General features: G+C 36.1%; 1 protein-coding gene across 10 annotated transcripts in view; it reads right to left on the bottom strand.

Moving 5' to 3' along the window:
• FAM172A (family with sequence similarity 172 member A) overlaps positions 1-15,423 on the bottom strand; it is a 411,264-nt gene that overhangs the window by 105,195 nt on the left and 290,646 nt on the right. Inside the window, exon 10 of one of the 10 annotated variants that reach the window (XM_035014859.1) lies at positions 13,595-13,827. The exons of the other annotated variants lie outside the window; for them this stretch is intronic. Coding sequence (XP_034870750.1) covers positions 13,733-13,827 — 95 coding nt within the window. The 3' untranslated portion in view covers positions 13,595-13,732. Of the gene's footprint in view, positions 1-13,594; positions 13,828-15,423 lie in introns of those variants that run through there. 10 annotated transcript variants of the gene reach the window in all.

The following is a 15,423-nucleotide window of genomic DNA, read 5'->3' on the forward strand; positions in this document are numbered from 1 at the left end:
CAATATACTTAATATGTTTGTGTGTGAGAGCAATCTAATTTTGAAATCTAGTCACTATGTAATATTAAATAAATTTTTTTATAAAGCATTGAGAAGACATTGACCCTATATTTTCTATCTTCTCTGAGGACAGAAGTGGAGAAAGAGCAACTGATATATTAGTAATTTCGGTTTGCTTGGATAACTTATTGATTAACTAATATTCTTAATTTTTTCCACCAAGGATTTTAAGGCAGATGACAAGAAGCTGACATACAATAAAATAATTAGTGAAATAAGAAATAGAAAACCAGAACTGGGGAAAAAGAGATTCTAAGAACTCATGTTTTTTTCAATTGGATATAAAAATAATTTATGAATAACAAAATAGGTCCTCAATTTTTATTTTTTACTTTAATTTTAAAAATAAGGCATACTATATTTCTGTGAGAGTTAAGAAACAATTTTGCCATATGTACGTAGGACCCTGCTAATCTCAACCAATGTCTATAAAATAGAGTATTATAGTCTTTTATTATGTGTTAAAAGATAGATACCATATCAAGTATAACCAAGAGAGAAATTAAATACTGGGGAAAATAACCCCAAAATATCAGAAGTTCTCCCTTGAAAAGATTAATTTGATTGTAGCAATGGCTAAAGTAGGATTAATATGAAGAACTAGTAGACTAAGTCTGTTAATGTGCAAATGTTAAAACTGTTCTATGGTGGGGCGCCTGGGTGGCTCAGTTGGTTAAGTGTAACTCTTGGTTTCAGCTCAGGTCATGATCTCAGGGTGGTGAGATTGAGCCCCTTGTAGGGCTCTGTGCTCACTGCAGAGTCTCCTTGGGATTCTTTCCCTCTTCCTCTCCTTCCCTCTCTGCCCCTCACCCAACTGGCACGCTCTCTCTCTCTCTCAAATAAATAAATAAAATCTTAAAAAAACCCCCAAAAAACCTGTGGCATAGGTACTGCTACACTATCTTAGGCTATAGGTGGATAAACAAGTGGGGACCACCCAGGATTTGAAGGTACTAGCTGGAATGAATACTTCTGCAAGTAGGCCCTTCACATAGTGGGCCACAGGCTTCATGCAGTAATTGGTAAATGCGGCAAAAGGGCCCAGGGCATTGAACATTTAGGTCTATTTCAAAATCACAAATGGGAAAACAATTTGCTGATGGATCAGTTCAAGTGTTTAAAATGTAGGATCTTCATGGGAAGATTCAGTTATCCTACATTTTCTCTTTTCTCTGCATCAGATGACATAAACATCTGACTGTGGCATGTACATTACATTTTCCAAGAAACTAGAGAAACTGACACAAGGACAACTATGATGGACATATCCAAAACCCTTCTTTGGGGAAGCTCTCCTCTTCAATTCACACAGTCCTTGTGGGACCAAAAATTACAATGTCATGCTCAGCTCCAATCCTTTCAAGACATGGCTAGCCCAGGCTCACCAGTCACAGCCAGTCCTATTCAGTCTCTTCAGCTTCAGTGACTAGTTCACGGATCATCATAGTACCCAAGTAGGGCCAATAAGTTTTCACTAACATTCTTATTTGGATGCTAGAGCTTTTTCTCTGGGATAACGCTGAATAGAAGATGCTGCATGTGCTTTTATCTACCCTCCCTGTACTGGATGAAGAAAGCCCTGTTTCAAGAAGGAAAGAATAAGGCCAAAAGGCAAAGAAAAGTAGAGAAGAAGATGGAGAGAGTCTTGATGGCAGAGTTTAAGCCCCAATATCTAGTAGTACCAGAAGTAGATCTACCCCTGGGTTTTTCCATTTACATGAATAAATACACTACTTTTGTTTGTAAGCAGTTTGAATTGGACTTACATAACTTACAGTGAAGAAAGTCTCTACTAACACAGTAATTTAAGAGGGTAGATTGTATTCTCCTTTTTTTTCCAACTTCTATAAAATGTGAGACTGATATTCACATGTGCATATTTGAATTTGTGTGTACATGTTTGAATCTGTGAAATAAATATATGGTAAATTTTAAGTGGCATTTAAAAAATGTTAATATGTGTTTAAGGGCAAGAAGAGTCTCTAAAAAAGGTAAGTAATCCAAAATAATTCATATTCCATTTTCTAATATTTTAAAATAATAAAGAGAGGAGGGTAGTGGGAGAGAAGAGGGAGTTAATTCCCCTGATTATGTTTTTCTAGGCGCAATTAAAAGTAGTTTGCATTTACTGAAAACACATGAGTTTTGTACTGGGAAAAAGTGGCACAGAAATGTACTGGGAAGCAAAGGAAAGCTAGCCGAAGATGGGTTTTACTGTAGATAATTCCCCGAATAAACAATCCACTCATAAACAAGTGAGAGCTAGGTGCAGCTATTTTTCTTGGGTTAGAAGGCCGTAGAATTGGATAATAAATGCTTTTCCAGAATGAATTTTCATACTGCTTACACTTCAACATGTAAACCATTTTAAAAACAGACTAGAAAATAACTGTCATCTGGCATTATGATTTGTGTGAGCTACATTCCACCTCGAGTAGAATTATAAACAGCTGCAATAAAAATATCTGTGTTCTCGGAATGATTACTTATCTTCCACTTTCTAAATATCCTTATTAAACTCCTACATAGCTAACTTTTAGAAACCTTAAGTTACTGGGCTAGCTACCTCTGGCTATTCTCTGTTGGTAGTAAGGGTCTGAAAAGACAACGGCTCAATGGAATGTACCAAACATGAGTCTGCTACCTTAAGCAGACCTCTCAAAATTATTCACCTAATGACTATTTCATCATACACACTTTGGGGATTTTAAGAGATAATATATATTCATAAGAAAAAGATCTATCAATGCTGCATCCTAATAGATTTCTGGCCTGTCTTCAAAACAAAATTTGTCTGCTGAAATAACTTACACTAAAAAGTGTCACTTGGTACTTAAAGACAAAGCATGGATATCAGGACACATGTGTTTATTGATGGCTCTGAAACTGGTGAGTTTGCATGATTTGGGCAAAAAAACCTAGTCTTCAAATTCTACATTGATACCAAGGACTCATTTTAGGTAGCTTTGTAAGAATCACTATACGAGTGAAAACATTTCAATATTCATGGATGGAAGCAATATTAGATTTAAATAATAATTAAAGATTGATAGGTATATTTGTTTTTGTTTTTTTTACAAAAAAGACCATTATGAAGCATTGCATTGTTCTTTATGCCTTGCTAAGTACTTTTCAATGATTTTTATGAGGATTTTTTGGGGAAGTTCTAAGAATGACTCTGCATGGGAGTACATCAATCATTTTTATTTCATATGAGAATAAAGCACAGTTGGATTAATTATTTATCTTAAGTAAATTGTCTGGTATGCAAACTTAGGTACATATCGATCTTCAGTATCATGGCAGAGAGAGTATAAGAGTGTTCCATGACAGTCAACTGGGGTTCCTAATCAAATGTATTTTTGCAAAGGAAACTAGACTACTACTTAACACATAGTCTTTGGTGCCTGATTTTTTTTTTCCAATAACCAAAATCTTTCCAGTGTTTATGATATTGTAATAAACTTAAAGGAAACAGCTTTTTATCAAAAGCCTGATGGAGGCAACTGACTCCAACTGAACAATAGACCAATGGATCTGCTGATTATTACTTTCTGTAGATTTGCTGATCTGTAGTGCCAAGGCAAACCATCAGTAAGCTTTATGTTAGTACTAAATTATTTTAGTTCCCAGAAGAAAGGCCTTCAGAAGCTCAGATACCAGCATTAAGACTTAGGCTATTTGTCAATAGTCATTATAAAAACCAGCCATACCCTACAACCCAGCAATTGCACTACTGGGCATTTATCCCAAAGATACAAATGTAGTGATCCAAAGGGGTACGTGCACCCCGATGTTTATAGCAGCAATGTCCACAATAACCAGACTATGGAAAGAGCCAAGATGTCCATCAACAAATGAATGGATAAAGAAGATGTGATATATATATATATATATATATATATATATATATATATATATATATATATATACACACACACACACACACACACAATAGAATATTATGAAGCCATCAAACAAAAAAACACAAAATCTTGCCATTTGCAATGATGTGGATGGAACTAGAGGGTATTATGCTAAGTGAAATAAGTCAATCAGAGAAAGACATGTATCATATGATCTCACTGATATGAGGAATTCTAAATCTCAGGAAACAAACTGAGGGTTGCTGGAGTGGTGGTGGGGGGGAGGGTTGGGGTGGCTGTGTGATAGACATTGGGGAGGGTATGGCCTATGGTGAGTGCTGTGAATTGTGTAAGACTGTTGAATCACAGACCTGTGCCTCTGGAGCAAATAATACATTATATGTTAAAAAAAAAAAAGAAGAAAATAGAAGGAGGGGAAGAATGAAGGGGGGGGGAATCGGAGGGAGAGACAAACCATGAGAGACGATGGACTCTGAAAAACAAACTGAGGGTTTTAGAGGGGAGGGGGGTGGGAGGATGGGTTAGCCTGGTGATGGGTATTAAAGAGGGCACGTGCTGAATGGAGCAATGGGTGTTATATGCAAACAATGAATCATGGAACACTACATCAAAAACTAATGATGTAATGTTTTGTAACATTGTAATGTAATGTAACATAATAAAATACTTTGAGATAAAACTAAAAAACAAAACAAAACAAAAAACCAGCTATACAAAGAATAATTTTTTGTCTTAACTAACAACATTAACAAAAATACTATAATTAAAGAAATTATCTATTGTGTTGTTCATTGTCCCCTTAAGAATGATATATAAATCTTTAAATTTAATGTTAAGAAAATATTTATCCTGGGAAAGATACTCCATGCTTATGGATTGGAAGAACGAATATTATTAAAATGTCCAATGTACCCAAAGTGATCTACAAATTTAATGCAATCCTTATCAAAACACCAACAGCATTTTTCACAGAACTAGAACAAACACAAAATTTATATGGAACCACAAAGGCCCAAATAGCCAAAGAAATCCTGAAAAAGAAAAATAACCCTAGTGGTATCACAAATCCAGAATCTGGGTCACACCACAAAACTGTAGAAATCAAAATAGTATGGTACTAGTGCAAAAAGAGACACATAGATCAAAAGAGCAGTATAAAATCCCAGAAACAAACTCATGATTCTATGGTTAATTAATCTTCAACAGAGAAGGCAAGAACATGCAATGGGAACAAGTCTCTTCAACAAATAGTGTTGGGAAAACTGGACAGATACATGCAAAAGAATGAAACTGGACCACTTTTACCATACACAAAAATTAACTCAAAATGGATTAAGGACCTAAATGTGAGACTTGAAACCGTAAAAATCCTAGAAGAGAACACAGGCAGTAATTTCTCTGACATCGGCCATAGCAACATCTTTCTAGGTATGTCTGAGGCAAGGGAAACAAAAGCAAAAATAAACTGTTGGGACATCATCAAAATAAAAAGTTTCTGCAGGCAAAGGAAACAATTAACAAAACTAAAAGACAACCTACTGAATAGGAGAAGGTATTTGCAAATGACATGTTCGATAAAGGGATAGTATCCAAAATCTATAAAGAACTTATAAAACTCAATACCCACCAAAATAATCCAATTTAAAAATGGGCAGAAGAAATGAACAGACATTTCTCCAAAAAAGACATGGATGGCGAACGGACACATGAAAAGATGCTCAATATCACTCATCATCAGGGAAATGCAAATCAAAACCACAATGATATATCACTTTATACCTGTCAGAAAGACTAAACTCAAAAACACAAGAAACAAGGGTTGGTGAGGATGTGGAGAAAAAGGAACCCTCGTGCACTGTTGGTGGGAATGCAAACTGGCGCAGCCACTGTGGAAGACGATATGGAAGTTCCTCAAAAAACTAAAAGCAGAATTACCATATGAGCCAATAATTCCACTACTGGGTATTTACCCAAAGAATATGAAAACACTAATTCAAAAAGATATATGCATTCCTATGTTTACTGCAGCATTATTTACAATAGCCAAATTATGGAAGCAGCTCGAGATTGTCTTGAGAAAGAAGAAATGGTATACATGCATATTTTCTAACCACACACTATGAAACTTGAAATCGACCACAAGAAAAAATTTGGAAAGACCACAAATACATGGAGGTTTAAAGAATATTCTACTAAATAATGAATGGGTCAACCAGGAAATTAAAGGAGAAAAAAATACATGGAAAGAAATGGGGATGAAAACGTGATGGTCCAAAACCTTTGGGATGCAGCAAAACACAGTCTAGGAGGAAGTATATAGCAAAACAGGGCCTACTACAAGAAGCAATAAAAATCTCAAATACAAAACCTAACCTTACACCTAAAGGAGCTAGAAAAAGAACAAATGAAGCCTAAAGCCAGCAGATGAAGGGAAATATTAAGAATAGAGCAGAAATAAATGAAATAGAAACAAAATAATAGAACAGATCAATGAAAATAGGAGCTGATTCTTCAAAGGAATTAATAAAATTGATAAAACCCTAGCCAGACTTATCAAAAAGAAAAGAGAAAGGACACAAATAAATAAAATAATGACTGAGAGAGGAGAGATCACAACCAACACCACAGAAATACAAACAACTATAAGGGAATATTATGAAAAGTTACATGTCAACAAATTGTGCAATTGCATAAATTGTTAAAAACTGCTAAATGTATTTTATTGCATAAATTGCTAAAAACATATAAACTACCAAAACTGAAACAGGAAGAAAAATAAAATTTGAACAGACCCATAACCAGCAAAGAAATTGAATCAGGAATCAAAAATCTTCCAACAAACAAAAGTCCAGGGTCAGATGGTTTCCCAGGGGAATTCTACCATACATTTAAAGAAGAGTTAATACCCGTTCTTCACAAACTGTTCCAAAAAAAAGAAATGGAAGGAAAACTTCCAAACTCATTCTACAGGGCCAGCATTACCTTGATTCTAAAACCAGACAGACCCCACTAAAAAAGAGAATTACATACAGGCCACTGTCTCCAGTGAACATGGATGTAAAAATTCTCAACAAAATACCAGCAAGTCCAATCCAACAGTACATTAAAAGAATCATTCACCATGATCAGGTAGGATTTATTCCTGGGCTGCAAAGGTGGTTCAATATTTGCAAATAAATTGTCATGAACCACATTAATAAAAGAAAGGTAAGAATCATACAGCCCTCTCAGCAGATGCAGGAAAAGCATCTGAGAAAGTACAGTATTTATTCTTGATAAAAACCCTCAACAAAGTAGGGATAGAGGGAACACACCTCAACATCATAAAGGCCACATATGAAAGACCCACAGCTAATATCCTCAATGGGGGAAAAACTAACAGTTTTTCCTCTGTGGTCAGGAATAAGACACGGATGTCCACTCTCACCACTGTTATTTAACATAGAACTGGAAGTCCTAGCCTCAGCAATCAGACAACAAAAAGAAATAAAAGGCATCCAAATCAGCAAGGAAGAAGTCAAACTTACACTATTCACAGATGACGGGATAGACATTTTTCCAAAGAAGACATACCGATACCTAACAGACACATGAAAAGATGCTCAACATCACTCATCATCAGGGAAATACAAACCAAAACTACAGTGAGATACCACCTCACATTTGTCAGAACGACTACATTTAACAGTACAGGAAACAACAGATGTTGGCAAGGATGTGGAGAAAGGGGAACCCTCTTGCACTGTTGGTGGGAATGCAAACTAGTGCAGCCACTGTGGAAAATAGTAGGAAGGTTCCTCAAAAAGTTGAAAATAGAACCACCCTACAATCCAGCAATTGCATTACTAGGTATTTACCCAAAGATAAAAAAATACAGATTTGAAGGGGCACATGCAACGCAATGTTCATAGCAGCATTATCAACAATAGCCAAATTACGGAAGAAGTTCAAATGTCCATCAACTGATAAATGGATAAAGAAGAGGTAGTGTATACACACACACACACACACACACACACACACTGGAATGTTACTCAGCCATCAAAAAGAATGAAATCTTCTCATTTGCAACAAGGTGGATGGAACTAGAGTGTATTATGCTATGCAAAATAAGTCAGAGAAAGACAAATACTGTACGATTTCACTCATATGTGGAATTTAAGAAACAAAACAGATGAACATAGGGGAAAGAAAAAATAGAGAGAGAGGCAAAGCATAAAACAGACTCTTAATTGCAGAGAACAAACTGAAGGTAGCTGGGGGGGAGGTGGGGTGTGGGGGTGGGCCAAATGGGTGATGGGTATTAAGGAGGGCGCTTATTGTGATGAGCACTGGGTGTTATATGTAAGTGATGAATCACTAAATTCTATTCCTATAACTAATATTACACTGTATGTTAATTAACTAGAATTTAAATAAAAACTTGGAACCAAAAGAGAGAGAGAGAGAGAAGTGGTATATATATCCAATGGAATATTATTCAGCTATGAAAAAGAATGAAATCTTAACATTTGCAAAAACATGGATGGCGCTAGACAGTATAATGCTAAGCTAAATAAGCCAGTCAGAGAAAGAAAAATATGGTATGATTTCACTCATTTGTGTAATTTAAGAAACAAAACAAATGAACAAAGGAAAGAGACAAACCAAAAAAGATTCTTTTTTTTTTTTAATTTATTTATTTATTTGACAGAGAGCACAAGCGGGGGGAGCGGCAGGCAGAGGGAGAGGGAGAAGCGGGCTTCCCGCTGAGCAGGGAGCCAGATGCGGGGCGCGATCCCAGGACGCTGGGATCGTGACATGAGCCGAAGGCAGACGCTTAACTGACTGAGCCACCCAGGTGCCCCCCCAAAACAGATTCTTAACTATTGAGAACAAACTGATGGTTACCGGAGGGGAGATGAGTGGGGGGATGGGTGAAGTAGGTGGAGGAGATTAAGAGTACACTTATCCTGATAAGCACTGAGTAACGTATAGAATTGGTGAATCACTATATTGTACACCTGAAACTAATATAACATCGTATGTGAACTATACTGGAATAAAAATAAAATAAAGTGTTTCTCCTAATACATTCTGGAAGATTCATGTAATCAGCTTCATTTACTGAGAACTATGTAACTTATTTGCTATGGCTGCCAGGATTTTAACCACTGCATTTAACTCTCAATTGTAGTAACTAATCATAGCCTAGATTTTTAGTCAAAACAAACTCTTTTCACTTTTTCTTTCATTCCTGACTTTGGTCTTCTCCACTTAACAGCTCTTACTTATCCTTCAAGTCTCAGTTCAAGTTGTCCCGGCTTTTAGTAACGTTCCCAGATATCTCTCACTGAGTTATGTGCTCCTTTCTCTGTGCCATTCTTTTGCCCATTCCTTTAACACTGGCCACCTCGTGAGATGATCCTTGGTTTTCTCACTTCTCTCCTCTATCTAGACTATGTGTTCCTTGTTCTAATTCTGAATCTTCAGTGCTTGCCCCTGAACACGTGCTTAGTAGATACTCAGTCACTAAGGAAGTACAGGAGTGGATTTGTGGGCCACAGCAAAGATGTCGGTGAGGTGGCCAAAAGCTGCTACCCTGGTTGTAATCCTTTTACTTGTCGTGTTCTGGTGCGTTACCTTTGATCTACATAGCTCATATTTTATGTAATGTATTTATATGAATATCAGTACATATATGCACATGTTTTTAGAACAGTGAGAAATGAAATCATTGCTTTATCTACACTTTCAAAATAATATTTGCAAGACTATAAAAATATGTGGTCAGATAATGTAATTAAATGTATATGCATATTTGTGATTAGGACAGGTGGAGTTTTACGGGTGAGTCTTAGAATGTACATGGAGATAAACATGCTCAAGATTTATAAGATAGTCCATTGAATACATGGAATCATTATTGTTTTCATTAAAACAATGATAGAAAATCTATACTTGCTTTTTAGTAAAAAGTGGTATTTCATTTATATGTGGTTTTATTTCAACTGCAGTATCACTGGATCAACTGTGAGAAAATATTTAAATCTCACAAATTCAAGTACCTTCTGTTTCCTAAATGTTCACATGGTGTATATATGTGCACAGAGAATGTTCACCAAATAAATTGTTTACTGACTAATGCAAGAAACTCAGTTTAAAAATAAAAATGATACAATTTTTTATGGAGTGTGCCATTTCTGGAAACTCAAATGAAAAGGATAAAGATTCTTTCACTTCTCATTTAAAAGCATAACATTTTTGTTAGTATTTTACTTAAAATTTCTTGGCCCAGAAGACAGAAATTTATGGCTTTAGATTAACTACTTTAATGATGTGACACAGAAACAGCAAAATATTCTTTCCTACCTATAGTGTTGGTGTGATTGCCTTTTCAGGAGAGAAAAGAACACAATAAATCCCTGTACGATAAGTCTCTTCTCACTTCTCTTTAGTTTAAATCTCAAAGGTAATACATATTTACAATCAGACAAGTGCCATAAAAATATGTGTGAAATGAGATAATAATCTATAGTATTTGCATGTACTTAATGACTTATTATTACAGAAAGAATGATTTACACTTCATGTACTGAGAAAACTTACTCGGTGTCTACTTAGATTTAGCAATAGTCTTAAAACTATTTATGAAAACAATCAGTGTCTAAATACTTGCTATCAGCTGTTTTAGCTCTGCTTTTCATAAATATAACACAATCATAACAAATTAAAGGCAAGTCACTTGACTGTCCTATTACATTAGCTTGATGAAATTAGTGGCGGACAATGCTTAGTGGAAAGTGACAGGGCTTTCTCAATAGGTTCACGTATCATTTTTTTTTTTGAGAAAGTAAGAATCATATCTTTATCAAAATATCCAAAATTTTCTTCCTCCCTTCCTCCCTCCCTCCCTCCCTTCCTTTCTTTTTTTAAATCCAACCAGCACTGGAAGCAAAAAATACCCCAAATTTTCTTCCTAAGATAATACCTCTCAAACTCACTGATGAGAGTCCAATTGTTCTACTCCTAAAATAGATAAAAGTAAGTAGATACTGTAATTTTTCAGGCCATAAAGTTACTGGTTGGGATGGGAGAAATGTTATTTTTCCTGAAACGTTCCTGAGGGGGACCCCTGGAGTGGTGATACTACCTAAGTGAATGGCCTGGAGACAGGATGCAGATCTGGGACTGCTTGATTCTATGGCTACTGCTCTTTTCTTTCCATCACACTACCTCTTATTAAACTCCTTTGTAGGAAAAAATAAACAAGTCTCTTTGCCTTCCTGTACCTCCCTCACAATCCACACTTGTATTTTCTCTGTATCAGGAGTGGTGGTGTTATGGGTTGAAATATGTCCTGCCGAAATTTATATTTTGAAGTCTTGACCCCCAGTCTCCCAAAATGTGACCTTATTTGGAGATAGGGCCTTCACAGAAGTAATTAAATGACATTATTAGGGCGGGCCCTAATCCAATGTGACTGCTGTCCTTACAAAAATGGTCTGAAACAGATTCTCCTTCACAGCCCTCAGAAAGAACCAACCCTGCCCACCCCTGGATCGTGGACTTTGAGTCTCCAGACCTGTGAGACAATACATTTCTGTTCCTTTAGCCACCCAATCTGTGGTACTTCGCTACAGCAGCCCTCGCAAACAAATACTACTCTGTCCATTCCTACACTTTGTCTCCTTATAGCCCCCATATTCAATCTGTGGTACACTGTTTTGTTCTTATTCATGGACAGTCATACAATTACTACAGGCTAGAGACAACTTCGGAGACCATTCCTTTCAATTATTCAACACTGGGTTTTCAAAAGTCTTCATCTACATCTTTCGAGTCAAAACCCTATCATCTGTTGCTTTACCTAGTTGTCATTTGACAGCCGAGGAAATGAACTTTATAACTGTTTTCCAATTGTAACAAATTTCAAAAGTCATTTCCCAGTATCAGATAGTAAGGTTTCTGGCAACTGAGACTATTGTCTCTACTTTTTGTTTTCTTATTTATTCAGTTTTGGCTATTAATCATTGAGTACCTACTATGTGAAAGTTCCTAGGTATGCAAAGGAATGATTTATGAGATATAAATAAAGCACAGACAACACACAGTGGAAACACAATGGAGAGAAAAATTATTATTATTTCTTAGAGAGGGAGAGAGAAGGGGATGGGCAGAGGGAGAGAGAGAATCTTAAGCAGGCGCCATGCCCAGCTGGAGCTGGAGCTGGAACCTGACGTGGGGCTCAATCTCACAACCCCGAGATCATGACCTGAGCCGAAATCAAGAGTCAGATGCTTAACTGACTGAGCCACCCAGGCGCCCCTGGAGAGACAAATTATTGAGTGTCTGGTGTATAAAAGGGAAGTCCTAGGGGTTTCTTTCTATATTACCTAACTTTATGCTTTTATCAACTCTCTCACCCTGTGGATTGCCAGACATATTTTACAGATGAGACTCTGGGGCTGAAAGAAGTAACTCATTTAGAGTAACACAGACTGTAGGTTACTGAGCTGGGATTTTAACCCAGGAATGCCTGTGTCCCAATCTATGCCTTGGCTATAGGACCACACTTCCTCTGCAGGTAGGTCCCTCTGGTATGGAATATTTGTTAACACTGATGTTAGCAGAGGCAATACTTGCGTATTATAAAAGGACTATAAACATCAATCTAAATTAAGACAGCCCCCCCACCTGATATCCCATAGTATTTATTACAAGTTATAATCATATGTTTATTTGCTTAATGTAGATGCTAACCATACTTTAAGCTCCTTGAAGGTCAGGATGGGCCTGTTTTTGGTCACTACTACATCTTAGCATCTAGGACACTACATGTTATAAAGGGTATTCAATTAATATTTGCTGAATGAATATGTTAATGAATAATTAAATCCAGATGAAATTTTAATTGGGCTGGTGCTACGAGCTGAATTGTTTCCCCACAAAAATTCATACATTGAAGTCCTAATCTGCAGTACCCTAGACTGTGACCTTATTTGGAGATATTTACAGCGATATAATTAAGTTAAAATGAGGTCATTAGGGTAGGCCCATAATCCAGTGATTGGTGTCCTTATAAGAAGAGGAAATCTGGACACAGATATGTACACAAGGGAGATAATGAGAAGACACAGGGAGAAGGCAGCCATCTATAAGCCTGATACACATCCTTCCCTCAGAGCCCTCAGAAGGAACCAACTTTGCCCACATCTTGATCCAGCCTTCTGGCCTCCAGAACGATGAAAAAAATAAATTTCTGTTCTTTAAGCTCCCCAAGGTGGAGTTCTTGTTATGGCAACCCTAACAAACTAATAAATGGTATATTGAAACAAACTGTCTTTCAATAAAAAGGTATATATTAAGATTTGTCCACTATGCAGTCAATAGTATTCAAAGTTTTACAGCTGTTCCAGGAACATTATCTTCCATTCTAAGATAAGAAATCAACTTAAAGCATCTTATATACTGCCCTGGCCATTGCACCAAGATCTAAAAGAAGGTCTACACCACACATCCTGGGAGGAAGAAGACAACGAATTATTAAACAGTGCAGTTACTCTTTTGGAGAAGATGTGATTTAACAGGTTGAGCATTGTTAGAAGTGAATATTGAATCCAAAACGTAGTGAATTCTCAGGAAGGCCTCCATTTTTCCTTTTCCAACCCCGGTCTTTGGCAGGCAGGCAGTAGAAGAGTCAACAGTATTAAGTGAAGTTGGTTTGTACTTCATCATTTTGTTGGAAACTGGGGGATGAAAGCCTAAGAAGCCGAAGTTCAATGCCAAAGTAGCTAATTTTGCCTTTAGCAGAATTCACAGCAGGGTTCCCAGCTGAAAGTGAGGTGGCAGGGCAGCAGCCCAACAGACCGAAGTGTTGCACTGTTTTCTGAAGACAGCCCTGTAGGTAAACCACACGGTCTCTTCAACAGCTTCTTGTAATGCTTCTCTTCACTGGTGCAACCATGATAATGCTAATGCTTTGTTTTAAGGATTTTACTGGATAATGGGGTAGATTCATTTCATGACAGTTCATCTTTCAACTGGCTGGGGCTGTAATCACAAGAACTGCCCCTGCCTTCAAACCTAGAAATCTATAGATCTCATTTATATCTGTTCGGTTTCTTCAAATATGGTAAGTAGGGAGGATTCTACTGTGATAAAACCAGGATTTCGATATTTTCAAATGGCTTTTAAAATTGGAAAGTAAACATTCAGAAACATGAAAATGGTTTGGGTTTATATTATATTCTAAATATGGGTTAACACCACTGAGGTATATAAACACACTGACTGTAATTGTAAGTTACCATGTTGTGCAGGAAAACAGACATATGGCAGGTGTCCTCACTCACTGAGCTACACTACAGCTCTTTAACATTAATGGGCATCTGATTTAAAAAAAAAACAAACCTAATTTTTAGCAGTGTCTCCCTAACTAATATATCCCAATACTCCTCTGTTTAGAGAACTGCCTTTCTTTTTAAAGAGACTACAAATCTGACTAAAAATGAAAAGGTCAAATTTATTATTCCAAAATATTGCTTTACAATGAAAAATTACAATTTTAGAGATAAAAAGACTAGAAGAATGAATATTTTTAGGAACCCTAGATTTCCTAGCACCTTCCTTTGGAAGTTTTGCTTAAATATGTTTACTGTGTAATATATATAGCAAAACAATTTTATAAAAATCACCAATGATACATATTTATATATAGATTTGTATATGTAACATACCTTTTTCCTTAAAAAAATAAGAAGTATCATAAAGCTTAAGAAAGCTTTTGCCTCACTCAATAATCTATTCTGACCTTTGTCAAAACTGTAGCTCCATAACACAATTTTTTACCATATATGGTGTTCCTTTTTATTTACTTTCCCTTTGTTGAACATTTAGTTTTAACAACTTTTTGTTGTTTAAAAAAATGCTGTAATGACCACCCTTACTGCTAAATTTTGCACACACAATTATTTTCTTATAAAAATCCAATAAAGTTGAAATGATTGGCCAAAGAAAAATCACATTTTAAAAACTTCCCATATGAATTACCCAATAGCCTTTCATGAAGATTGCACCAATTCACATTCCCACAAAATGGAATAGCCAAATACTCGTTTCTGTTATTTTTGTCCATAAGCACCACCATACTGTTGAAATTATTGTAGTTTCGTAACAGTTGGTAGGACAAGGCCATCCTAACTCTTTTCTTCAAATTTTTCTTATTTTCCTAAGTTTTATTCTTTCAGTTTACAATCACTTTGTCAAGTAATAGCTCTCATATTCCACTAGGATTTTATTGGAATGGCACTGCAGTTTTCACTTTCAAAACACTGTTTTACACTGATAATACAATTTTGTACTCTAAAAAAATTCATCGTGAACAGGTTCTGCCAAGCAAACTAATACTGTTTAGTAAGCAAGACGATTTCTGGAAGAAAGCTATAAACAAAAGTGGCTATACTGAAAAATAAATCCCATGACACAGTTTTAGTAT

This window comes from Mirounga leonina, unplaced genomic scaffold (assembly GCF_011800145.1).
Source record: "Mirounga leonina isolate KUSES-001 unplaced genomic scaffold, KU_Mleo_1.0 Mir_168, whole genome shotgun sequence".
Lineage (NCBI taxonomy): Eukaryota > Metazoa > Chordata > Mammalia > Carnivora > Phocidae > Mirounga > Mirounga leonina.